At 39.9% G+C, this 26105-nt stretch overlaps 1 protein-coding gene, 1 non-coding gene and 1 pseudogene across 2 annotated transcripts in view; all 3 read left to right on the forward strand.

Moving 5' to 3' along the window:
- Positions 1 to 26053, forward strand: part of RAB31 (RAB31, member RAS oncogene family) — a 161141-nt gene extending 135088 nt beyond the window's left edge. The window contains exon 7 of the mRNA XM_075533041.1: positions 22523 to 26053. Within this exon, the coding sequence (XP_075389156.1) occupies positions 22523 to 22620 (98 nt within the window). The 3' untranslated portion in view covers positions 22621 to 26053. The remainder of the gene's footprint in view (positions 1 to 22522) is intronic.
- On the forward strand, positions 3574 to 3680 carry LOC142428303 (U6 spliceosomal RNA). The gene has a single exon (XR_012780227.1). It is a non-coding gene; the product is annotated as a U6 spliceosomal RNA (small nuclear RNA).
- Positions 5794 to 6944, forward strand: LOC142428051 (sorting nexin-6 pseudogene; annotated as a pseudogene).
- Positions 26054 to 26105: the final 52 nt, after the last annotated feature.

The raw sequence follows: 26105 nt of genomic DNA on the forward strand, positions 1-26105 counted from the left end.
TAGTCCTCCTTGGCTCTCTGCAAACTTCAATTCCCCCATGGTTCAGTTAGTTCAGGTGCCCCTCCTTCAGGCAGTCCACCGGCTCCACTCTCACTGATGGTTTCTCTCTTGATCTTGATTTATCTTTAAATGATTCTCTAAGTGTTCCAGGTACCTATTTGTTTTAGAGAAACTAAATGTTCTCTGGGAGAAGATATATATATTTTTATAATATATATATTTTTATAATACCCACAAAACTCAAACTAGTATAGCATATACTACTATATTTAGTATAGCACTAAATTCAGGCTTTTAATTTTGCATTTTCATCTCATCATATTCCAGAAAGCTCACCAGGTCAAGTGAAATATAGTTACTTCCCTATGGGACTTAAGCCTGAATAACACCACAAGGTTACACAAGCCTGGTTTAATTTATTCAGCAAATGTATGCTACATTCTTTTATGTGTTCGAGTGTATCCAAGGAAACAAAACAAACTGAAAAAGGAGTGGGGAAGATAGGCTTTAAATAGTTCAATAGGTGTATCATTACAATCAAAGGGCAAGAACAAGGACAGAGAACAGGTGAGGATTTAGATTAGATTTGGAAAGCCTTCCTAAGGAAATTATTTTAAATTGAACTTGAAATATGAGGAGAGCCAGTTGGACAATGGTCTAAAAACGAGCTAGCAGACAGAATGAACAACGTGAACTAGACTGCTGGCTGGCACAGGAAATAGTTGGGTGTATTGAAGGGACAACAGAGGCAGCCAGAGAGCGAATCTCAGGGGAATATGGGCCTGAGTCCGACATTGTAATGGGAAGGAGGGGGTAACATTCTAAGGATAATTGGAAGTCTCTAGGTAGGTTAAACAGGAGTGTAGCATATTCACTTTACAAAAGTTGATAATGTTGTGGATCAGACATTGTATTACTAACCATAAGGTTGGTAGTTCAAACTCGCCAGCAGCTCTACAGAAAGGTGAGGCTGTCTGGTTCTGTTTAGATACACAGTTTCAGAAACCCTGCATAAGGCCACAGTTTAGTTTTGATTAGGTATGTGAAGCAGGGGGTTAAACATCTCCACTTTATAAAATTATCATCTTTGGTAGTACTGTGGGTTTAGGCATTGGTCCACTAGCCCCACAGATGGCAGTTCACATACACCAGCTACTGTTTGGGAGAAAGATGAGGCTGTCTGCTCCAGTAAATACTTACAGGCTCAGAAACCCTCGGGTCACTACAAGTCAGTCAGAATCAACTCAGTGGCAGTAGGTTTGGTTGGCTTTGTAGCCCCTTTGGAAAGTGAACTCATGTTGATTGGAATGTGTGCAGTTTGGAAATGACTCAAGCAGCATGTCATTGCCGTCATCCAGGAGAGAGGCTGCTCGGACAAGGATAAGAAGTGGAAATGAATATCTGAAATCTTTTTATGTCAGAACCAACAAGATCGGCTTGTAATCCCATGTGTGTAGCGTAGAACTCCTCCATAGGGTTTTTCAAGACTATGATTCTTCCAAGATGCCTCTGGTTGGGTTTGCATTGCCAGTTATTTGGCTAATAGTGGAGTGTTTAACTACTTCCGCCATCCAGAGACTCCTCAACAACGTTAATGGGTTGGATAAGGGGCTGAGAAGGAGATAATGCCAAGAACCTCTCTCATGGTTCTGACGGAAACAACGCAGTGCACCTCTGGCCTGCATTGGACTGGATTTGCAAGCCAAGCAGACTGGATTCTGGAGAGTAGAGGCACACGTTTTTGTTTGAAGAGTTGAGTAACTCAAATACCTAGGTTTGTTGTTGTTTTCACTTTCTCTTGAGGGCAGAGGTGGGACTGTAAGCCCAACAGACAAATATCTGAATTGGGTTAAAAAATAGTTGTGCTTTTGCTGCTGTTATAATGAATGTAAGGCTCTCCTGAAAATTATAGTTGGGGGTATTATCATAGACACTGAACTAGATTCTTTATTTGTTGTTAGTTTGATTCTACTTATTGTGACCCTGTAAGATGGAATAGAGCTGGGGTCCTCAAACTACAGCCTGCGGGCCACATGCGGCCCACCAAGGACATGTGTCCGGCCCGCTGGGTGTTTTTGCCCCAATTTGGTTTTTTACTTCAAAATAAGATATGTGCAGTATGCATAGGAATTTGTTCATAGTTTTGTTGTTTTTTTAACTATAGTCCGGCCCTCCAGTGGTCTGAGGGACAGTGAACTGGCCCCCTGTTTAAAAAGTTTGAGGACCCCTGGAATAGAGGTTCTCTTTCGAGTTTCCAAGATTGTAAATATTTACAGGTGCAGACAGACTAGGGTAATCTTTTCCCCACAAACCAGCTATTAGGGCAGCTAATGGGTTCAAACTGCTGGCTTTGAAGTTAGCCTCCCAGCTTGTAACTCACTCTGCCATCAGGGTGAGAAGTCTTTGTTTTTAAAGGGTGATATAATTAGAAGTGCAAACATTGGTTACAAAAGATAGAGTATGAACATGAAAAAGAAGAAGTTAGGGTCTGTGATCATGCCTTGTTTTATAATCATGGATTGCACAGGAGGGATTTTTGTTGTTGTTTTTTAAATAATCATTTTACTGGGGGCTCGTACAACTCATCACAATCCATACATCCATCCATTGTGTCGAGCACATTTGTACATTTGTTGCCCTCATCATTCTGAAAACACTTGCTTTCTACTTGACCCCTTTGTGTCAGCTCCTCATTTTTCCCCTTCCTCCCCACCCCACCTCCCTCATGAACCCTTGATAATTTATAAATTATTATTTTGTCATATCTTACACTGTGTGACGTCTCCCTTCACCCACTTTTCTGCTGTCCATCCCCCAGGGAGGAGGTCACATGCAGATCCTTGCACAGGAGTTTTAACAACTCATAAGTTCACCAGATTTTTAAAATTCCCAACGATACTTCTGATTCTTTTTGGTGCACAGCAGGTTCAATTTAAAAACAAAACAAAAATTCTTGCAAACTTTATATAAGAGGATCGCAAGCACACTGTCAAGTGAAGGTAAATTTAAAAGTGTGTAATCTTTGCAATTGAGCCCGTTCCGCCTTATGGAAAGTATAGCCCAGCCCTTTGACATCTTCATGAGCATCACTCTATTTGAGTCCATTATGCATTTATTAGACAGGCCAGGATCACAGAACAACCTGTTCACTTTCATTACAACAAAAATTAATGTAACATGCAGTCAAAGGATAGACTTGTGAAATGAGATTGTTTTAGAAAATAGACAAATTGTACATCAAAAGTAATCCCTACATAAAAATTGGGTTACATGAAGAAACACTCAATCTCATGTCAGGATTGGAAGAAGACTCATAACAAATAGTGACGTGCAAACAACACTACCTGATGTGCTAAAAAGAGGAGAGGACTTGAAGCACTTATTGAGATGAAGGTCAAAGACTACAGGCTTCACCATGAACTCTAATTCAACACAAACAAAACCAAAACTCTCAGAACTGGGCCAATAAGCAACATCATAATAAATGAAGAAAATATTGGCATTGTTAAGAATTTTGTTTTACTTGGATTTACAATCAATGGCCATGAAAACAGCAGTCAAGAAAGAAAAGGGGTGCTCGCTTCGGTGGCACATATACTTAAATTGGAACGATACAGAGAAGATTAGCACGACCCCTGCGCAAGGATGACACGCAAAATCGTGAAGCGTTCCATATTTTTAAAAAAAGAAAGAAAATGGAATATTGCACTGGGCAAGTCAACTGTAGCAGGCCTCTTTAAAGTGCCAAAGAACGAAAGATGTCACTTGAGGACTAAGACGCATCTGACCCAAACTGTAGCTTTTTGTCACCTCATATGTTAGACGTCTAAGAAGGAAAACTGAAAAAGAATTGATACCTTTGAATTAGTGTTGGTGAAGAATATTGTGAATATACTGTAAGACAGTACAGCCAAAAAATACAGTTTAGATGTGTGAATGAAAAACTTTGTCTCATGTACTCTGGAAACAGTATCAGGAAGGACCAGTCCCTGGAGACGTTTATTATACTTGGTAGGAAGTTAGTGACAGAGGGGAAGCCCCTCCCTTAATGTGGATAGAGTGGCTGCACCAGTGGGCTGAAGCATACCTATTGTGAGGATCGTGCAGGACTGGTAACGTTTGGTTGTTGCACTGAGTCAAAACCCATTGGATGACACCTGCCAAGAAAAATAACAAACATGTAACCTTAAAACCACCAATCCTTAAAGATACTAATCCAGCTTGCAACGTGTAATAATATTTAATATGTTATTATTGTTACTTGCCATTGAGTAGATTTTGAACTCAACTGTGTGTAGATTAGAACTGCTCTGTGTAGCTTTTTTCCAGACTGCTCTTTCAGAAGCCGCTTTCTAGACTCGTCTTCTGCGGTGCATCTCAGTGGGTTTTAACTGCTAACCTTACCTGTCTGTGAAACAGGCACTGTTGACGTCTCTATTTTCTGACCCCTGGTCACTCTGTCTGTGTCAGAGTAGAACTGCATTCCATAAATTTTCAAGGCTGTGATCCTTCAGAAGCACACTGCCACACCTTTCTAACGAAGTACCTTTCAGTCGTCAAGTGCTTAACCATTTGTGCCAACCAGGGATTCATACTCATCTCTGTTTATATAGCAGGAAGTTGAGTCTGGGGCGGCTTGTAACTTGATCCAGTTCCTTAGCTAATAGGTGATAGGCCAGCATGATAACTCAGGCAAGAACCCATGATCTGGTTTAGTTTTGAGTAAGCCAGTTTATGGTAACATTATTCATGACAGTGAAAAGCAGAAAATTACTTAATTGTCCAAAAGTTGAAAAACAGTTTTAAAGCAGTCATGGTCCTCACTGCCCTTGAGTCAATTCTGACTCATACTAATGATTAAAAAATTATTTAAATCAGTATTTGCTAACATAGCGTAACACTAAACATAAATTGTTTAGTGTGGAAAGAAGTTACAGAGCAGTCTGTGTAGTATCGTGATTTTATAAAATACTAATTATGTACTATATATGATAGTAAAACTGTATGCTTCTGGGTGAAATATGCATTAGAATAGAAACTGGAGCCCCGGGGGCACAGTGATTATGGGTGGGCTGCTAACCACCAGGTTAGATCACCAGCTGCTCACGGGAGAACAGTGAGGCTTTCTCTCCTGGAGGGAGTCACAGCGGCAGTGATCCACAGGGCAGGCTTGCCCTGTCGTACAGGGCCGCTAGCAATGAGTTTGGTGGCTATTTTGTAGTTAAGATTTTTCAGACAATTTTTAAAAATGTGTAATTGTGGAAATTTCAAGCACATTATATACCCATATCCAAGCTTGTGTCATCTCTGTCACACACTCTGCCCATATTATTTTTAAAAGAATCCCAGACATTTTATCATTTCATCTATAAATATTCAAAGTATGTTACATAACAACTACATCATCATATTAGTAGCCATATTGCTATTATCATATTAGTTACTTAATAGCAAATATCCAGTCAGTGTTCATATTTCCCAAAAAATCTTACGGCTCAAGGAAGTGATTAGTACAAAGAACTAATGGACTACTACATTCTCTATAACTGAAACCAGAAGAACTAGCGAGTGCCTACCTACTGCTACTGCTGACCAGCCTATTCTGGATCACAATAGAAGGTTGGAACAAAAAGGGAGGGGAGAAATGTAGAACAAAATTTAAGATTAAAAAAAGAACAGACTTACTGCTCTGGTGAAGGCTGATGGCCCTTAGGTACTCCTCAAGCCTTGCATCGCTAGAGAGCAACCAAATAGTACATAGAATGATATGGTGAACTGTCAGACCTGTTCGGAATGTGCTCTCAGCACCACGGGCTCAGAGGTGAGTGCCAGCGCTGGCACTCCCAGCACCCCGGAGCTAGCAGCTGTGTCTGTAATCCACACATAAGTGTTCAGAGCCAGCAAAACCTGGAAACAACACAAATGTTAGGGGGACGGTTTTATAAACTGTGGTTTATGCATGCAAAGGAACACCACTCAGCAACGAAATTAAATGAGATATTAGTGTAAGAACCAAGATTGGTGAATTTCGGAATCACTATACTGAGTCAAATTTACTAGTGTCTCTCTACTCCCACCTCAAAAAGGAGATTACAAACTGTAGGATGCTCTTTAGATAAAATTCTAGAAAATGCAAACCAATCAATTAAAGAAAGCAGATCAGTAATTACCTGGGGACAGAACGAGCATTTCTTTTTGGATAGCTTTACTGTGTTTACATCTGCTAAATCTGGTTGGAAGCAAGATTGCACAAAAGTGCTGCAGATAATTACAGTAGAATTGGTTCTTCATTATATGCTTTAGGAACCCAGAATTCTTCTGATATATGCAAGTTATTCTCAAAGTTTTAGAGCCGTTTGATAAAACAAGAAAGAAAGAGAAGCCTAAATCTGCTGATGAAGAACTCAAACTTTCTAACCTTTAAAAATATCACTTAAGAGACTCTCAAGCTGCTAAGGATCTCCTGTATAGAAGATCTAGGTCTCTGGTGGATTATAAAATGCTAATGAAGCACTGGATAAAGCAAGAGCAAAAATAAAGATATTCCATAGCCATTGTTCTCAACCTTCCTAATGCCGCAACCCTTTCATACAGTTCCTCATGTCGTGGTGACCCCCCCCCCCAACCATAACATTATTTTTGTTGCTACTTCATAACTGTAATTTTGCTACTGTTATGAATCGGGCGACCCCTGTGAAAGGGTCTTTCGACCCACAGGTTGAGAACCGCTGTTCTTTAGGCTGAGACTTCCCAACAATTATGTTGTCAGAATTTAAAAGGTATCCGAACCTGCAAAACAAGAACTTACTCGATTTTAAGACAGGAAGAGTTGCTGCATTCAGGACAAATCTAGTGGTGAGCTGGCAGAGTTAGAACTGAAGTGTGCAAAGGGCAACCTACAGTTGCTCAGTAGAGACATGTCTGTGTTAAATGGAGACACTTAAGTCACATTCCACCTTTGTCACAAGGGCTCCCTTCCTTCCAATTTCATCACTTTCTTAATGAGATTCAGCACTTCCTTCTCCTTGGAAGCAACAAAGAAATGGCTGAGGGAGTACACAGGCTCTCCTTTGTTGTTGATCAACAACGGAGTGGGTGGGGCCACGGGTGTGTGGTGGAACCCTGCACTCCTGCTCTGGGATCTTATTCACCATCATGCGCTTCCTCCTCCAAAGCCCGAAATGCAATCTTTGTTGAAGTAGCCTTTATACCTGTATAAATATTATTCCTTCTGACTGCCAATCTTACCTGCCTTTAACTCATTTCTGAAGTTTGGCCCCTTCAAAAGACATTATTCAAAAGAGTTGACGATGGCTATTGATTTGAGTTTTATTACTAAAAAGCAATGTTTATCGCCTTTGCTCACCCATGTATCCTGGGAGCCTCTAAATTGGACTTTCATTAATGAGTATTTCTGAGACATTTAGGGGACAGACTTCATGTAATCTTTGTAAGTATGATTTTAAGGCAAACACATGTTTGCCTTAAAAGTGCAGCCTGAAGGTGAGCATCGTAGAATGCCAATTTAATAGAAGAAAGTATTGCATTGAGGGAGTTCTTGAGTAGAGGCCCAGTGTCCTTCTGCTACCTTGCTACTAAACTTATAAATATATGCACATAGATCTATTTCCCCATCCTCATACATAAATATATTTGCATATGTACATGTCTTTATCTAGACCTCTATAAATGACCTTTGTCTCCCAGCTCTTTCCTCTATTTCCCTTGACTTTCCTCCTGTCCTACTATCATGCTCAGTCCCTACCAGGGTTTCAGCAATTCCTCTTTGTTACAGTTTGGATAACATACTATCTATTATTTAAGGTTTTCTACATCAGCATGTGGTGATTTAAGTAAATAATGCCTTTCTAGAAATTTACCCATTTTTTCCTAGATTTTCAAATTTTGGGGGATACAACTTTTCATAATTCTGTTATTTTTTATCTCATTTGATTCTGTTGTAATATCATCCATTTCATTTCTTATTTGTAGAATTTGCTTTTCCTCATTCTTTTCATTTGTTAGGTTTTCCAGTGGTTTATCAATTTTGTTCATCTTTTTAAAGAACCAATTTAATTGTCTTGATTTTTTTCTATAGTCTTTTTATTTTCTGCTCTAATATTTTTTTCTTCTCGTATATGAAGGTTTGTTTTGCTGGTCTTTTTCCAATGGTTGTTGTTGATGTGTTAAGGAATTTCTTTTTTTTTTTTTCACAAAAGAAAGGCTTGTAGTCAGTTCAGGGATCGTTTGCTGGCCCTTAGGAGCGTTTTCCAGTCCAGTCTGTTGGGGCACCACGCCCTGGCCCCAAAGTCCACTTTCAGCATTCCCTGGGGGCATTGCCACTCCATTCCCTTGCTGTTCCACTGCACTCCCCCAGTGATTTGCCTCGGTGTGGTGGGATCAGGTCAGGTGCAATTCCCCTGTATCGCCCTTAGTCACTGAGGGGCACCATGTCTCATAGTGGGGCCAGCCATGTTGTTCTCTCTGTGGAAGGAATTTCTTTTCACTCTTTCTGTGTTCTTGTTGTTTTGGTGTGTGTAGTCGTGCTATAGAGTACTCTCTTAGAACTGCTGTTTCATTGCCCCAAAGATTTTGATATGCTTGTGTTTGTTCTCATTTGTTTCAAGGAATATTTTGATTGTGTTCCTTATTTCTTCAGTTACACCTGGTTTTTAAGTATTATTCCATTCTATGTATTTTTTGGAGTTGATTTTTCGATGATGGATTTCTGATTTTGCAGCATTACAATATGGTGGTTTGTAGAATATTGAGGTTTTTTAATTTATTGATCCTTGCTTTATGGCCTAAAATATGATCTATTCCAGAGTAGGTGCCATGATCACAAGAGGAGAAAAACAGTGAAATAAGGTTGTTGGGTTTTTTGTGGTGAAATCTTCTATATATGGCTAAGATACCAAGTTGATTGATTGTGTTATTTGAATTTTTCTGTATCTGGTTGATTTTCTTTCTAGTTGCTCAATCTTGGGGTGAAAGTGATGTATTGAAGTCTTCTACTATTATCATATTATGGTCTGTCACTTCTAAGAATTTAATTAATATATTTTTATTCTTTCATTTGGTTCATATTTGTTAATTATGGTTATGATATTTCAGTTAAAGTGTTCATAATTATATAGTGACCTTTTTAATCTTTCATTATGTCTTTTACTGTAATGCCTATTTCATGAGACTAATATTGATATCCAGCCTTCTTTTAACTGTCATTCGCTTGATATATAACACGATGTGTTATGGAAGTTGAGTACTTAGAGGATATTTTGTAAGAGTAGAAGCACAGTAAACATTGCTCAGAAGCTTTTAAGATGTGTGTATATGCATTTTTTCCTACTTGACGCCCAAGTAAATAATACTGACTCAAGAGTTTTCTATGGTAATCACCTTGGTAAAAAATACCAAAGCCATTATCCAAATGTATTCTTTTGTGTAAGCACATTTGACCTTTCCGTAAATTCTAAATGCCTTGGGGCACGGAATTAGAACTCTTATTCTGTCTTCACAGTGAAGTTTTCTTCCTTCTCGCTTTAAGGGTTTGGCCTCACTTGTCTCTGGCTTTCCTCGCTCTTGGCTTTAAAGTAAGAACCCTTCCTTTTTCTTACTGAGTGTGAATTTGGAGTGTGTGTGACTCATGCCAGGTGGAGTGTTTGTAGACTAGTAGTGTAGTTCCTAATCATAACAACTGACCCCTGAGTATAAATTGGCACGTGATTGTGAAGTTGGTTTTTTTTTCTTTTGATATTTTTATTCACATTTATTTTAGTCATAATAGTCATTTATATTCCTCAAATTGGTGTTTCTTTTATTTCCTTTTTAAAAAATTAATTTTAAACTCTTACAGGTATTGTAACAATCTGTAATTCAATTAAATCAAGCATAATCACACAGTTGCTCCACAATCATTTTCAAAACATTTCTTTCTTCTTCAGCTCTTTCATATCAGCTCCCCTTTATCCCCTCCTTCCCCCACCCTTCCCTCAGGAACCCTGAGGGTTATAAATTATTATTGTTATTATTTTGCCATATTTTATATCATCCACTGTATCTGTTCTCCTACAATTCTATAGGACTCTATTGGATATATCACCCCTTCCATGTGGCCCTTCCCTGATAGACTGTCCAATTGATTTACAGGTGGATTTGGGGTCTTTTACTTTGTCTGCACTCCTTGACGTCAATCTGGTTGCATGTTTTTTACTTTCTGATACCTCTTCCCATCGAAACTCCATGATCACACAAGCTGCTGTGCTTCTTCCATGTGGGCCTTGTTGCTTCCCTGCTATAGATGGCCACTTGTTTAACTTCAAACCTTTAAGACCCCAGACACTATAACTTTTAATAGCCAAGCACCATCAGCTTTCTTCACCACATTTGCTTGTGCACCACATTTGCTGTGCACAATCAGTGATTGTGTCTCATAGTGAGTATCTTATAACGCCACATTATTTGAACAAACTGTTCTTGTACTGAGGTAAGATTCAAGTAGTGGCCCAAAGTCCATCTGCTTCTTTGTTGTGTGTGGATGGGTATATATACCTTATATTTATATATTTGCATTATATAAATAACTATCTCTATATATAATTTTTACTTTCTTATTTTCTTTTTCTTCCCTCCTGTCCCACTATCATGTGTACCCACTGTTCACCTCTCAGTAATTCCTTGTGGATACATTTCAATTGATCAGACACAGAAGTGCTACTCCTTCCTGTCAATTTTAGATTCCTTGCTATTCCCCTGTCCTTGTCATTATTTGCTCATTGCTACCCAACCCAACCACCACTCCCATCTTCTCCTCTCCCAACCCTCCCATCCCCACGCAGAACCTTCGGTTCCATTGCTGTCTCCTTGGGATTGTTTATCCTGCCTGTCTTATATAGATAGGTAGCTAATGAGAAAGAAAAGGGGGGGGGGGAAAGAGCCCATGCAAATAGTTCCATGTCTAATTATTTCCCTGACCCCATGTAAATGATGAGTATCTCTCTGTTAAATAGCAAGCAGGCCCTGTTATAATCCATCAGTCCAATCCCTCTTTCTTTCGGGGATCCATCCATCTCCCTGACCCACTTACCTAACAGCACTTAGGCTCTTTTAGTCCTCAGCATTCGAATCTAAGGGACGTGCTTCTACAAGACCATTATTGCTCTTCCTGCAATCAGAGCTGGAGCTGTCTAGTGCACGACCCGCAACCCCGTTATACCTTTAACTTTCAGTGCAGGCCCCTTGTGAATATGTCCCAACCAGTTCAAATGAAATGCCAAGCTCTGCCTCCTGAGTCACGTGTCTGTTATCAAGATTCCTCAGGGACTTTGTGTCGTTGTTCCCGTTGCTGGTCTGTTGTACTCTCCTCATGGATTGCCCTCATGTGGGTTGGTCATCCCAGCCACGCTCCTCAAACTGTGGCTTCAGAATTGTCCTCGGTAGTGCTGTCCTTTAGGCAGAGGATGTTATGTCTCAAGCTGGGGCCAGCCCAGTAGATGAGCTGCTTGGAGCAGGAGCATCTCCCTCAAGGCTTGCTGCACTGGAATGAGGTCTACTCTATCTCTCCCTTTCCTGTGGAAACAAACAATACCTTCCCCTTGGGTGGATTAGTGTCCTGTACCCCCAGTGCCATCTTTTTGCTTCCCCATCCTTCTGTGGGCCAGCAAGGTATATTAGCATATGGGGGAGGGTGTCTTTCTGCATGGTTGCTATCGGCATCTTTTAAATTTTTCCCCTTTATTTTGATAACATATGCATCATTGTGTTTAGTCTGGTTTTTGCAAGAGTACATTTTCCCCTGTGCCCATTCTGTTGTTTGAACTTACCTCAGTGAACTCATGTTGTACTTGTCCTTCGGGACTTGGCTAACTTCACTCAACATAATGTCCTCCAATTCCTTCCACAAGATGAGGTGCCTCATCGTTTCTTCACTGTTTTATTTAAGGATGTATTGTGTGCATATCCCAGAGTGTTTTTCTCCATTTGTCTATTGATGGAAATTTGGCTGTTTCCAAATTCTTTGCGATTTTTAAACTGTGCAGTGATGAACATTGGAGGGCAGGTGCCAGGCAATGGCCTGTTATGGTCTTATTTCTTCTGGGCATATGCACGGTAGTGGAATTGCAAGGTTGTAAGGTAATTTGGTTCCCATCTGTTTTAGGTACTGCCAGATTGCTTTCCACAATGGTCTACAAGACCACCAGAGTTCCTGGCTCACCACACCTCCTCCAACATTTGTTGCTTTCTGTTTTCTTGAATTGGGCTATACTTGTGGGTGTTAGCTGGTGTTTCTTGATTGTTTTGACTTGCGTTTCACTGATGGCTAATGATCGGGAACATTTTCTCATATGTTTAATGGCCATTCGGGTTTCCTCCTCCTTTTCAAGTCTTTAGCCCACCCTCCTCGGTGAGCTATTCTGGGGTTTTGTTTATTTGTTTTCTTATTGTACAGTTGCAGGCTTCTGTAGCTTTTAGAAATGAGACTGTTGTCTGATATGCCATTATTAAATATCTTTTCCCAGTCTGTGGGTTCTCTCTCTCTTGATGAAGTTTTTCAATGCAAATAAGTGTTTTACCTTTAGTATGTCCCACAAGTCTATGTTCTTTTCTTCCGGGTGAGTATCTTTCATTAGTAATGATAGCCCATGTATTCTCTGCGGTAAGGTTGTTAGCTTTGTCCCTATTTTTTCATTGATGAGTCTGATAGTTTGGGGTTTTACCTCAAGGTCTGTGATTCTCCTTGAATTTGTCCTTGTGGATGAGGTAAAGGTCTTTGTTCATTCTTCTGCAGGTGGACATTCAGTTTTTCTAGCACCATTTGTTAAAAAGAGAATCTGCTTCCCATTTGAGGTGGGGGGGGAATTATCAAAGATTACTTGTCTCTATTCTTCTGTTTTTATTTCTGGATTTTCTGTTCTTATCCATTGGTCTGAGTATCTATCTTTATACCAATACCATGCTGTTTTGACAGCTATCAATGTATAAATTTTAAAGTTATGTAATGCAAGCTCCCCCATTTTATTCTTCTTGAGTTCTTTGCCAATTCTATTTTTTCCTCCTTTCCACATGAAGTTAGTAATCAGTTTTACCTTTTCTTTGAAAAATGTTGCTGGTATTTGTATCGGGATTGCATTGAGCCTATACAGTGCCTGAAGTAGAATTGGCATCTTTACAATATTGAGTCTACCCATCCATGAGCCTGGGATATTTCTCCATTTGTGAAGTCCCTTTTGATTGCTTGTCATAATGTTCTGTAGTATTCCTTGTACAGATATTTTAGGGGTTTTTTGCTTGGGTATATCCCGAGATATTTTGATTTATGCTTGGTTGTTGTGAAGGTGTATTATTCTGGGTTGACGAGAGAAAGAAATACAGAGTTACTCATATGTGTATAAGAAAGAGCTTTATTTATAAAAGCAATTGTATATTGAAAAACATCCGAGTCCAGTCCAAATCAAGTTCATAAGTCTGATATTAGCCCATATGTCCAATACAAGTCCATAAACTCTTTTTTTCTCATTTTATTGGGGGCTCATACAACTCTTATCACAATCCATACATACATCAATTGTATAAAGCACATTTATACATTCGTTACCCTCATAATTCTCAAAACATTTGCTCTCCATGATGATGCTTCCTTTTTTAAAAATCTATTCTGCCACCCTGTGACTTTTTTTTTTTTAGCACATTTGTACATTCATTGCCCTTATCATTCTAAAATAGTTGCTCTCCACTTAAGCCCCTGGCATCAGATCCTCATTTTCCCCCTCCTTCCCTGATAAATTCTTCTTTAAATTCATGCAACACATGCAATGACATGGAGTGCAGGAAGATCACAGGCCAGTGGGTGAAAAATCTAGTGGATCCAGTGGTGGTGGAAGTACCTCAACACTGGCAGAGGTCTCCACGTGCTCCTCCAGCTCCAGGGCTCTGGCTCCATCAGTGTAGCTCCATGTGGCTTGTCAACAGGAATGCATCACAGGGAGAGAGTATGTCCCATGTCCAGGGAGGAAGACAGTAGTTCCCATGATCCTCAGGAGAAGGCCATGCCCACACAGAGGCCTCATTGATTGTGACCTAATTGACAGGCTAGATAGACTCCATCCCTTCGCAAGTTGACAGATTATGTAACTGCCACAGAAGGGTACTACCTTCTTGATCTCTTTTTCTGTAATCTTATCAGTGTATATAGCAATCCAACTGACTTCAATTTGTTGATCTTGTATCCTGCCATTCTACTACTTTCTAGCAATCCTATTGTGGCGCCTTTGAAGTTCTCAATGTACATAATCATATCATCTGCAAACAATGATAATTTCACTTCTTTCCCCAGATGTACACCTTTGAGATCCTTCCATTGCCTTATATCATTAGCTATGGCCTCCAGGACTATGTTGAATAAAAGTGGGGATAAGGGGCATGCTTGTCTGGTTCCCTTTTTCAGTGGGAATATTTTCATCTTTTTTCCATTGATTGTAATGCTGGGTGTTGGATTTTTATATATAATCTTAATTATATTGAGGTAATCTTCTTCAATGTCTTAATCAGGAATGGATGTTGAATATTTTCAAATTCTTTGTGTTTATGGATATTATGTGGTTCTTGTCCTTTTTCTTCTCAATGTAGTGGATGATGTTGATGGGTTTTCTAATTCTGAACCATCCCTGCAACTCTTGTATGAATCCCACTTCTTTTTATATACTTTTCTGTATTCTATTCATCAAGATTCTAAGGGTTTTTGCATCTATGCTCATTCGGGATATTGACCTGTAGTTCTCTATTCTGTTAGAGCTTTGCCAAGTTTTGGTGTCCGTGTTATCTCAGAATGTGTTTGGCAGTTTACTGTCCTTCTCTATGTTCTGGAAGAGCTTGTGTAGCTTTGGTGTCAGTTCTTCCCTGATTGCTTGGTAAAATTCTCCTGTGAAGTCATCTGGACCAGGACTCTTTTTTTAAGTTGGTAGTACCTTGATAACCTTACCTATTTCTTCTTTGGCTATAGGTCTGCTCAAGTTCTTGACATTTATATGTGATAATCAGGTGGGGGGGTGCTTCCAGGTATTTTTCCATGTTTCTAAGTTGTATTCCTTGGAGTTCAGTCCTTTGTAATATAATACTGTGTAATTAGTCTTTTAATTTCATTGGGGTCTATTATAATTTCCCATTTCATCCCTCAACCTGGATATCAATGTCTGTTCCTTCCTATCTTTTGTTAGGTTTGCCAGTGGTTTGTCAATTCTGTTAATCCTTTCAAAGAATCAACTTTTTTTTAATTATTTTTTTGTTGTTGTTGTTTTTTTAAATTTTAACAATTTATTAAGGGCTCATACAATTCTTATCACAGTTCATACATATACATACATCAATTGTATAAAGCACATCTGTACAGTCCCTGCCCTAATCATTTTTTTCTCCTCTTTTCTTTTTTTACATTTTATTAGGGACCCATACAACTCTTATCACCATCCATACTTATACATACATCAATTGTATAAAGCACATCCATACATTCCCTGCCCCAATCATTCTCAAGGCATTTGCTCTCCACTTAAGCCCCTTGCATCAGGTCCTCTTTTTTTTTCCCCTCCCTCCCCTTTCCCCCCTCCCTCCTGTGCCCTTGGTAATTTATACATCGTTATTTTGTCATATCTTGCCCTATCCGGAGTCTCCCTTCTCCCCTTCTCTGCTGTCCCTCTCCCAGGGAAGAGGTCACATGTGGATCCTTGTAATCAGTTCCCCCTTTCCAACCCACTCACCCTCCACTCTCCCAGCATCGTCCCTCACACCCTTGGTCCTGAAGGTATCATCCACCCTGGATTCCCTGTACCTCCAGCCCTCATATGTACCAGTGTACAGCCTCTGTCCTATCCAGCCCTGCAAGGTAGAATTCAGATCATGGTAGTTGGGGGGAGGAAGCATCCAGGATCTGGGGGAAAGCTGTGTTCTTCATTGGTACTACCTCGCACCCTAATTAACCCATCTCCTCTCCTAAACGCCTCTATGAGGGGATCTCCATTGGCCGACACTTGGGCCTTGGGTCTCCACTCTGCACTTCCCCCTTCATTTAATATGGTATATATATACATATACACATATATACACACACTTATATGTTGTTGTTTTTTTTGCATGCTGCCTTATACCTGGTCCCTTGGCACCTCATGATCGCACTGGCCGGTGTGCTTCTTCCATGTGGGCTTTTTTGCTTCTGAGCTAGATGGCCGCTTGTTCACCTTCAAGCCTTTAAGACCCCAGACACTATCTCTTTTGATAGCCGGGCACCATCAGCTTTCTTCACCACATTTGCTTATGCACCCATTTGTCTTCAGCGATCCTATCATGGAGGTATGCAGTCAATGATATGATTTTTTGTTCTTTGATGCCTGGTAACTGATCCCTTTGGGACCACTCGATCACACAGGCTGGTGTGTTCTTCCATGTGGACTTTGTTGCTTCTGAGCTAGATGGCCGCTTGTTTATCTTCAAGCCTTTAAGACCCCAGTCACTATCTCTTTTGATAGCCGGGCACCATCAGCTTTCTTCACCACATTTACTTGTTCACCCACTTTGACTCCAGCCGTTGTGTCGGGAGAGTGAGCATCATAGAGTTCCAATTTAATAAAAGAAGGTATTCATGCATTGAGGGAGTGTTTGAGTAGAGGCCCAAGGTCCTTCCGCCACCTTAATACTTGACCTATAAATATAGACACATAGATCTATTTCCCCATCCTCCTATATATATTTGCATGTACATGTCTTTGTCTAGCCCTCCATGGATGCCCTTTGACTCCTAGCTCTTTCCTCCATCTCCCTTGACTTTCCTCCTGCTCTACTACCATGCTTCATCGCCACCTGGGCTAGAGTATACCTCTTCTCTACGCAACCTTACCCTTTATCATTTCCCACCATGCCTGCCACTCCCCCTTCTCTACCATTTGGGGTCCCATGTTTTTCCCTTGTCCCTGGGTTTGTTAACACCACTTCCTTACCCCCCCTAACCCCCCACCCCAAGTCCCCCCGGAACTGTCGGTCCTGTTGTTTTTCCTCCACAAAGAATCAACTTTTTACTGAGTTAATTTTCTCCATCGTTCTTTTGTTTTCCCACTCATTTATCCCCACCCTAATTTTTGTCATTTCTTTTCTTTTGCTATTAAAAGGATTATTCTGTTTACTCTGTTCCAACTGCTGAAGGTTTTGTGTGAAGGTAACCCCACTAAGTCTCTCTTCCTTCTTCATATGCGCATTTATCGATATCAAGCATCCTCTTTGTTGTATCCCATAGATTTTGGTATGATGTATTATCATTCTAGTTGATTTCTAGAAACTTTCTAATTTGGGCCAATACCAACTCTTCTTGAAGAAGAAGTAAGTTATTCGTCTTCCATGTATTTACCCTTTTTAAATCTTTCTTTTGTTGATTTCCAGCTTTACAGCATAACGGTAGAGAAGGAAGTCTGAGTGACCTCTATATGTTTGAATTTGCTCAAACTTGATTTGTGCTTCAGAATGGTGTCTATTTTCGAACATGTTCCATGTGAATTTGAAATGAATGTGAATTTTTTTGCAGTTAGATGGAGACGTCTAAATATGCCTATCAGGTTAAGTTGCCTTATTGTAGACTTTAATTCTGTAGCCTCTTTGTTGAGCTTCTTTACCACTGATCTATCCTTATCGGCGAGCGGTGTGTTGAAGTCTCCTACTATGATTGTTGATCTCGTGATTTATTTTTTCATCTTTTGAAGGATTTGATTGATGTATTTCTCAGGTCTCTCGTCAGGTGCGTATATGTTTATTATGCTCACTGGCTCTTGGTTTACTGATCCATTAAGCATTATATAATGCCCATATTTATCTATTGTTATATCTTGCACCTTGAAGTTGATTAGAATCTATTCGAATTACAACCCCTGTTTTTTTTATATTGCCATTAGCTTGATATACCTTCCGCCAACCTTTGATCCTCAACCTGTTTTTGTCTGTTAGCTTGAGATGTGTCTTGCAGACAACAGATTACTGGGTGTTGTTTCCTAATCAAGTCTGCTAGACTTTTGATGGGGGGTGGTGAATTCATATCACTGACATTCAGAGTTATTACATCATCTTTGGATTCTTTGCTGACATCCTGTACCTTTTGGGATAGACAGTTTCTTCTCTTTCCCTCCTTAGCAGTGTGTTATTTATGTGAGCGGGGGGGTGGGGAGGGGAGGATTCATTCTTGCCTCCTTTTCATCATTGGGTGTAAGACATCTTGGGCTTTATTTTCATTGCTCTGATTTCTGGATCGTGTTCCACTATGTGGTGGTCTCATATTTGTTCTCTATGGATGTTGTTCTTCTGACCAAAGTGAGGTGGAAAGTAATTTTTGTAGTGTTGGGCGGGGGGGGGTTGTTTGTTTTGAGGGGGTCAGGTTTTGTTTCTTTTTTCTACATATTCTTTAAATTTGCCTGATCTAAGAAAACTATTACCCCTCCATCTATTTTGATGGAGAGCTTGGCAGGATAGAGAACTCTTGGGTTACCATTATTCTCTTTCAACTTTTGGAAGATGGCTATTCCATTCCCTCCTCTTCTTCATGGTTTCTGTTGGTAAATCTGAGTATATTCTTATTTGATTACTCTTGTAGGTGATTGCATTTTTTTTTCTCGAGCTGCTCCTACGTTTTCTCCTTTTCCTCAAAAGTGGATCATTTTATTTCTGTATGCCTTGGTGTGTTCTTCTGGGAGTTCAGTCTAATTAGTGTCCTCACTGCTTCCTGGATTCTCCTTCATTAAGTTGGGGAAGTTTTCTTCCAGGAATTCCCTTGCTATCTTGGCTGTTGGTTTATTTTGTTGTTGTAGTAGGGTCTTATTCTGGTAACCCAATTATTTGGATATTGTTTCTCTTCACAGTGTTGCATATTGTTCTCAGGTTTTCTTCAGCCTCTTTGATTATCTTGTTTCATTGTCTTTCACATTTGTTGAATTCTACACAGCTATCTTCAAGGTCGCTGGCACAGGTGGGGGTGCCAGGTGACAGTGGGAAAAGCCTCACAGCTCTGGGTGGGATTGCCAGGTAACAATGGGAAAAGCTGCTGCTGCTGCTGCTGCTGCTGCAGGTGATGCAGGCTGACATGGTCTTGCCACCAGGCCACAGGTCGCAGAAGCTCCGTAGTGTGTATGGGAGGGCAGGGCATATCAACATCGCGGGTGTGGTCGGTCCTCAGGCTGACACAGGGTCCTGGAGTGCCATGAGGCCTAATTGCACATCCAAGACCCCACACTCAGCTTCTCAGACCCTGGACCCAACCATTGCCACAGAGCTCCCAACACGGATACCCTTCCCTCAATGTCATTTTCCTGAAATCTTATTTCCTTTTTTTAAATAACTATTTTATGTGAATTAGGAGAAGGTTTACAAAGCATATCAGAGTTTTACAATAACAATTTTTATACTTTATGTTTCAATTCATCCATTACAGTTTCCTCAAAGTTCCACCACTTTTCCCACATCCTCTGTGTTTCCTGCTTCCATTCCTCCCTCTTTCCCAAATCTCTGATTTTGTCCTTGAGTAAATACTACCCTTTTCATCTTAAATTGTTGATCATTCTAACCCTGAGGAGAATTTAGTTCCAGACCTGAAAGGTAAGGGCCTTAGTCTTGGGGCCCCACCAGTCTCTATCTGACCAGTAAGCCTGTTGAGATAAGATAAGAGTATGATTTGAGTTCTGTTCTACATTTTTCTCCCATTCTAGCTAGAAATTTCTAATGTGATCCTTTTGAGAGCTGTTGATAGTGGTAACCAGGCACCATCTACTTCTTCTGGTGTCAGAGTTGAAGAGATTGATATTTACTAGGCAGTGACTTCTATTTATGCACATTCATGCCCAAATCCAGGGGGTCGCCTTTCACGGCTCTTTCCGTAATAATAGTAATCATATATCTATTGGGTACTCATATATATATATATTGTCTAGTTACTTTCTCTTATTCTTTTTATTAGTGAAATAAGGAAGGCTCAGAGACGTTAACTAACTTGTCCATGGTCACTAACTAGAACACCTATTCTCTCAAATCTCAAGACTTTCTACCAAATGAGAAAAATGAAGTCTGAGGAAACTGAAATACCTGTGTCTTTGAAAAATATTTTGTCTGATAAATAAGATTATTAATATTCTGAAAATGAAAATTTCTAGCAACCTTACAAAGCACAATTCAACCACTGAGTCAGAACTGTTACAAGCAGCTTAAAATACTTGAGAGGATCCTCCTTGAGACGCAACTTTTGAGACCCAAAAGTTGTCTTGCTCATCGTCTACTTAGAAAGAAGTGAGAAACAAGAAAGATGGGAAAGAAGGGACCAAGGCAAGTATGACAGGTCAACAGGGCATTCCCATCTTGCTTACTCTATGCTCTTTGTTTCTAGATTTTTACTATTATTTTACCACTTTAATGAATAGCTTATGAATATAATTTTCCCATAATTTTGGAATTTTTCATAGGGAAAAGTAATTATATTTAGGAAACACGGTATATATGTGTGTATAAAATAACTTTAGTGCTAACAAATAAAAGTAGCATGTAATTTATGGTAATACAGTATTTTGAGACTTTCAAAAATGTTAAAAATTTTTATATTGATCAATAAGCAGTTCTTGACTTGTAGTTAATTAAGGCAACAGCTTACAGTAACCACAATTATAATTCTTTCTGTTCAGAAGTATTTTAGGTACATAGTACTGTACATAGTACAGTAAGTGCTATGTTAAGGGGGGATTTTGCTTTTACATTTAATGAAGTAGTGCTTCTAAAGATAAATTTTTTAAATATCACCCCTCCCAACCTATCATGTCCTCTTTAGAAGTAAATAACACTTCATTAACAAGATCTGACTTGAATTAGTCTCTAAAGAGTATTAGTTGTCGATGGAGAATTTCTCCTCTATTTAAAATTTCAGATTGACACAGTAATTGAGATATTTGATTTCCTTTTAATTTTTTTAAATGACATCCAAAAGATGGAAATGCATGCTTGTTTTCTCATTTATTTCTAGAGTTGGACTGAAGTTTGTTGAAAATATCTTGTAAAAGTCTAGTATGGCTTTGTTGACCACACAAAATAGTAGAAGTGAAAACTGTAGAAGTTATATAACCTTTTCAGTTGCTCCATAATCAGATGAAGAGCTCTATTCCCATTTGGGATCATTGTCAGTGACTTTAAGCTTTAGCTCTAAGAGTCACACCTTCCAGTCTACACAATGCACTAGTACTCTTGGACATCATCTATAACTGCTGCTGGAAATGTACCTTGGCCAGCCTATCTTGACTGTCTTTATCTTGCTTAGGTAACATACATCTTCGAAGGACTTTGTTCTTAGAATTGGTCTCCCTTCTATTTCTGATTTCTGATTGATACTAAAGTAACACACAAATTGTTGTTGTTGCTAGGTTCCTTTGAGTTGGTTCCAACCTCTAACCACCCGTGTACAACAGAATGAAACATTATCTGGTCCTTACAGTCATTGATGTATTTGTTCCAATTGTTGTAACCACTATGTCAATCTGTCTCATTAATGGTCTTCTTCCTTTTACCAAGCATAATATACTGCTCCAGGAACTACACTATCTTGATAACATGTCCAAAGTACATGAGACAAAGTCTCACCATCCTCTCTTCTAAGGAGCTCTCTGCCTTCACTATATTATTATTATTATTTGCCAACACCATAATTCAAAGAAAACATCTGTGAAAGTTAATTGATTAAAAAATATTATCTTCAAGCTAATATTTTATGCCCTTTTTTTAAGTTAGGGATAGAAAATTAGAATGAAAAGGTCAATCTGGTACAAACACAGCGTAGGAAAACAGTCCTTAGGTCCAACAAAAATTCAAGATAGGGATTTAAAAAACAGCTGTATCACTGACTGTCGGAAATTATGTGTGTTTGCCTAAGTGCTCTGAGTCATGGGGAAATTATGATGGCAGCAACCAGGAGCAGAACCTCACAGAGCTAAGTAAGGGTATGGCCTGTAAAGACTGAGCGTCTCAGGAAATATTTGTTATTTCCAGATTCTGTTGCCTTTTTAGCAATAGCTCTATTGAGAGGATGTTATCATGGAGTTCCTGGGTAGCACAGACGGGTAATACTCAGCTGCTAACTAAAAGCTTGGCAGTTCAAATCCACTCAGACATGCTTTAAGACTAGCCATCTCCTACCAAAAGTTCAACTATTAACAGCTCTATAGTTCCCAAACCTCTCTCAAACTCAATAGCAAGGTGAGCTACCTCCAAGTAAACCAACAGTACCAAGAAGCTTCATTTCCTTTTCCTTATCTGAGTTCATATAGCAGAGCTAGGGAGAAAGGAGAAGAGGGATAGAGGGAAGGAGAGAGGAGCTAACCACGTGGTAGCTCCTCCACTTTCTGTACAGCCCAAACATGAATAAATCAAGACCAATACGTGTGTGTGTCTGCGTGTGTGTATGTGTGTGTGAGAGAGAGAGACTGACTGGAGGAAAGGGAACTCAACCTTGGTTTGCTTTCTTTTCCAGGTCGCCAGATCCCACCCTTAGACCCTCATGAAAATGGAAACAGTGGAGCAGTTAAGCTCGGGAAGCCAAGCACACAGGCCAGCCGGAGGTGCTGTTGACCAGCCCTTGCCTGAACACACTTGAAAGAGCCAATCTCTTGTGCGTGGCGTACAGTCCTCCATGTTCAGCAACCTGACCCACCCAGCACACCCCACACCAGAAGGGCAAGCACGCTGGCTTTGTAGAAGGCAGCAGGGACTGGAACAGAAAATACCCTCAGAAAAGAATTTCAGAAAACCCATTTCTCAAAACCACCACACAGTTGCAAAATGGCCTTTAGTGCATAAAATGTACAAGACAGGGAGTGGATGCTACATGATTAACATGTGCGTTTTCATAATCCTTGAACTCGTCTGAAAGGGTTTCTGGTCTGTTACATGTACGAGTTTACAATGTGGTACGCAATTCTGGATACCCTGGGTTACCTAGCCAAAATTCAGTCATTTTCTAGAGCTTGTTATCTTTGTCAGTTATCACTGAAAGGGAAATTTCATGTATAAGGTAAATTTTTAGCTGGTTTGGGAACTTACCAATTTTTAGAAAGAAATCAGAGAAGTGTAATTGGATCGTCGCTCAAGCCTCAAAGTTGACTATTAAAAAATTGGGGGGGAGGAGTGTATCTGAAGTGTTGTCCTCATCTCAAATGTGGACCTGAGCAGCGTTTTCCTTGGTTTGGTTAACTACAAGCACACTAAATCTGACTAAGAGCTTGCGTGTAATGTGGGCATTGGAAGGTCACATTTGAGAAGGTCACATTTGAAGTGGTTACTACGTTACAGCTGGTACATGGGTGGTGTTTGAGAAACCACTAGCATATCAGGACCGCAGTCATAAATCCATATTCTACTAGAGTCTAATGCAGACTGTTTGAGTGTCATACTGCGGGAAGCAAGTTAATGAACTAGAAAAGGGAGGGAAGCCTTTATTCTGCCAACGGGCCATTTGGATCTTTATAACCTCATTCACAGGCATAAAAAATTGTCAACTTAAAAATTAAGCTGCTCTGTCTGGTCAAATCATTTAACTCATCCCTCATGTGGTGGCTAGGACTGCTTCTCCTTGGTGAGGCCTGTGAGGTTAGCTGGTATTGATGATTTCACAAGTTGGATGTTCCTTATCCCTAAACTAGAAAGACACTTGAGTCTAAATCGTAGTGAAAACTTTCGATAGTAATTGCTTTTAGGTTCAGGCAGACAGCCAGTATTAGCGCCTTAAGAATCTAGACCCAAAATAATACAAAATCAAAGCATTTAAACGTTTCCAAATTTGGGGAGGAAGTTATTAGGGAAAATCAGAAATCCAATCCTGTTATGCGAACTACCTGAAAAACTGTGATTGAAAGCTTTTTCGGTTCTTATTTGAACAGTTAATTAAAGATGTGTTAATTCACGGGCAGTAAATGAAAGAAACATAATGAAAAGGAAGAAAAACTACTTCAACTTCAAAACCAAATCCTATTACCATCCTAACTTTCATAAAAATCTAGGATCAGGAAGCAGTTAATTTTCCGTCAGGTCTTGTACTGAGAGGTGGTTCTTGAAGGCAGTTCCCAACAGTGGCTCTTGTTGGGGTTATAATACCGTAGAACATAACCTAGAAAGGCACAGTCGATTGTGAAGCGTGATGCCAAGTGCTGTGACCACTCCAGGGCCAGCCAATGTTTATTGGAACCTGTAACGTACAGACTCAGAATATTCCAGAACACGTCGTGACTGCCCACCAGGCCTTTTGTGGGTAGAGCCAAAGCAAGTCGCATTGCTACAAAAGTTCAGGGGTATGCTTTTCTACTCCGTAAGAGGCTACCAGTTTCATCTTCGGTTTACCCTAACTTGTGAAAATTCATGGACAGTGAAGGCTGAAAACATTGATTTTGGATTAAAAAGTGCCTCTTGGATCTCTTAGGCACATAGCTCAGAACTGTTAGCAAGTAGAATTTGGATGTCTTGCTAGGGTCTCTGCACAGATTGTGTTTCCCGTGCTTTGTTCACATTACTAGCTAGCATCGTTCTGCTTGCAGAACAAGCAATAGCCGGGCTCTTCTAAGATTAAATACATGCATGCATACATTAAAAACTGAATTTTCCAGATGATACCAGGGCTTGTTTTTGACCCTTTAATTATCCAGTTCTAAGAAATTTGATTTGCTTCTTGAGAACCTGGTGGTTTTGTTTGTTTGGGGTGGGGTTATTTTTCTTTTGGGGGGAACTTGGTTTTAATTTTAAACAGTAGTTGAAGGCACCTAGAAGAGTGGGCATTCACTCCCAGCAGCTTCAGAGCTTTGGGCTTAGTTTTGGAGAGGTCCGTGTCTTTCAGGAAATGGTTGCCTTAAGCACGTGTCAACATCCTGAGTCCCTGGTTTTATTTCAGAAGCCCCTGAGGGTGTGAAGTCACTCTTACCATTCCATGTTGCCTTACCGAGTCAAATCAGTGTGAAGATTATATATATATATTTCAGATACCCAGGGGAAAGGCAATCGCATCTGGGCCCTGACGTCCACAAGGGTTTTGACCTGAAGACAAGTCTTCTGGCTTTGTCCAGCAATGAGGCTTTGTCACTTGCCTTTATTTAGGCTTGGGGTTTCATTAGACTTTCTGACTAATCTAATCATTGAACTAGAATCGTATATGAACACTTTGAAGTCATGGTTATTCTAAACTGTCAAGCAGTTAGGCGTGGTGTACTGTCTTTCCCATTATGTTCACTTACTGCTTTCTGCCTGTTTCTTTTCATGTGTGGTATGTGTATATGTAAATATGGAATTGCATATGCTACTCGCCTCACTGGCCGGGCCTGGCACGTAGATCTGTTATATACTGTAAGTGTGGACTCACAGGGGCGAGTGGGTTTCCATTGAAATCCCTAAGGCTGGCAGTCGACAAGCTACCATTGTGTGTAGGCCCGTAGTCATGTTATAGTCAGAAATGGTACGTTAGAATGCTGAGTGTGACAGTTCCTTGCAAGCTAGACAAGGACCAAGACCGAAAACTAACCTTTAACCAACAGTTGGGGACTGTGTCCCGGTAAACCCAGAATCTTCTGAAGCGGTTGTGAATGGCTGAGGTTTTCCACCAAGGTCAAGAATCTTGCCACGTGATGGCTGACACTGAGCTGTTAGTGGGGTCTGTCCGTGCTCTGCAGTGTTTACTTGTTGCTAACTAGCTAACTTATAAATGAAGGGGCTCGAACTTGTATTCAGAGGTATATCGTTTACTATTTTAACTATCTTTATTTAAACAAAATTCAGTGATACAGTGTCAGTATCATGTGACATAAACTGCTCATTTTCCCCTCTGTGTCTCAAAGGGCTCTGTCTGGGCTGGTCCCAGTTCATATATACAGAACACACTGCTGAAAAAAGTTAGATAGTAAAGCTATGCATTTTTTTTCTGTGTTTGATGAGAAAGCTATGTTCTCAACAATGCCCAATTGTATCTATTACTTTGGGTTTAATGCCCACTGATTCATACTAATAAATATTTTAAAATTACCAAGTTTGTCTTATTACTATAATATTAAATAGACATTTGTAATCACAACTTTCTA

The sequence above is a fragment of the Tenrec ecaudatus genome, chromosome 15, assembly GCF_050624435.1.
Source record: "Tenrec ecaudatus isolate mTenEca1 chromosome 15, mTenEca1.hap1, whole genome shotgun sequence".
NCBI lineage: Eukaryota > Metazoa > Chordata > Mammalia > Afrosoricida > Tenrecidae > Tenrec > Tenrec ecaudatus.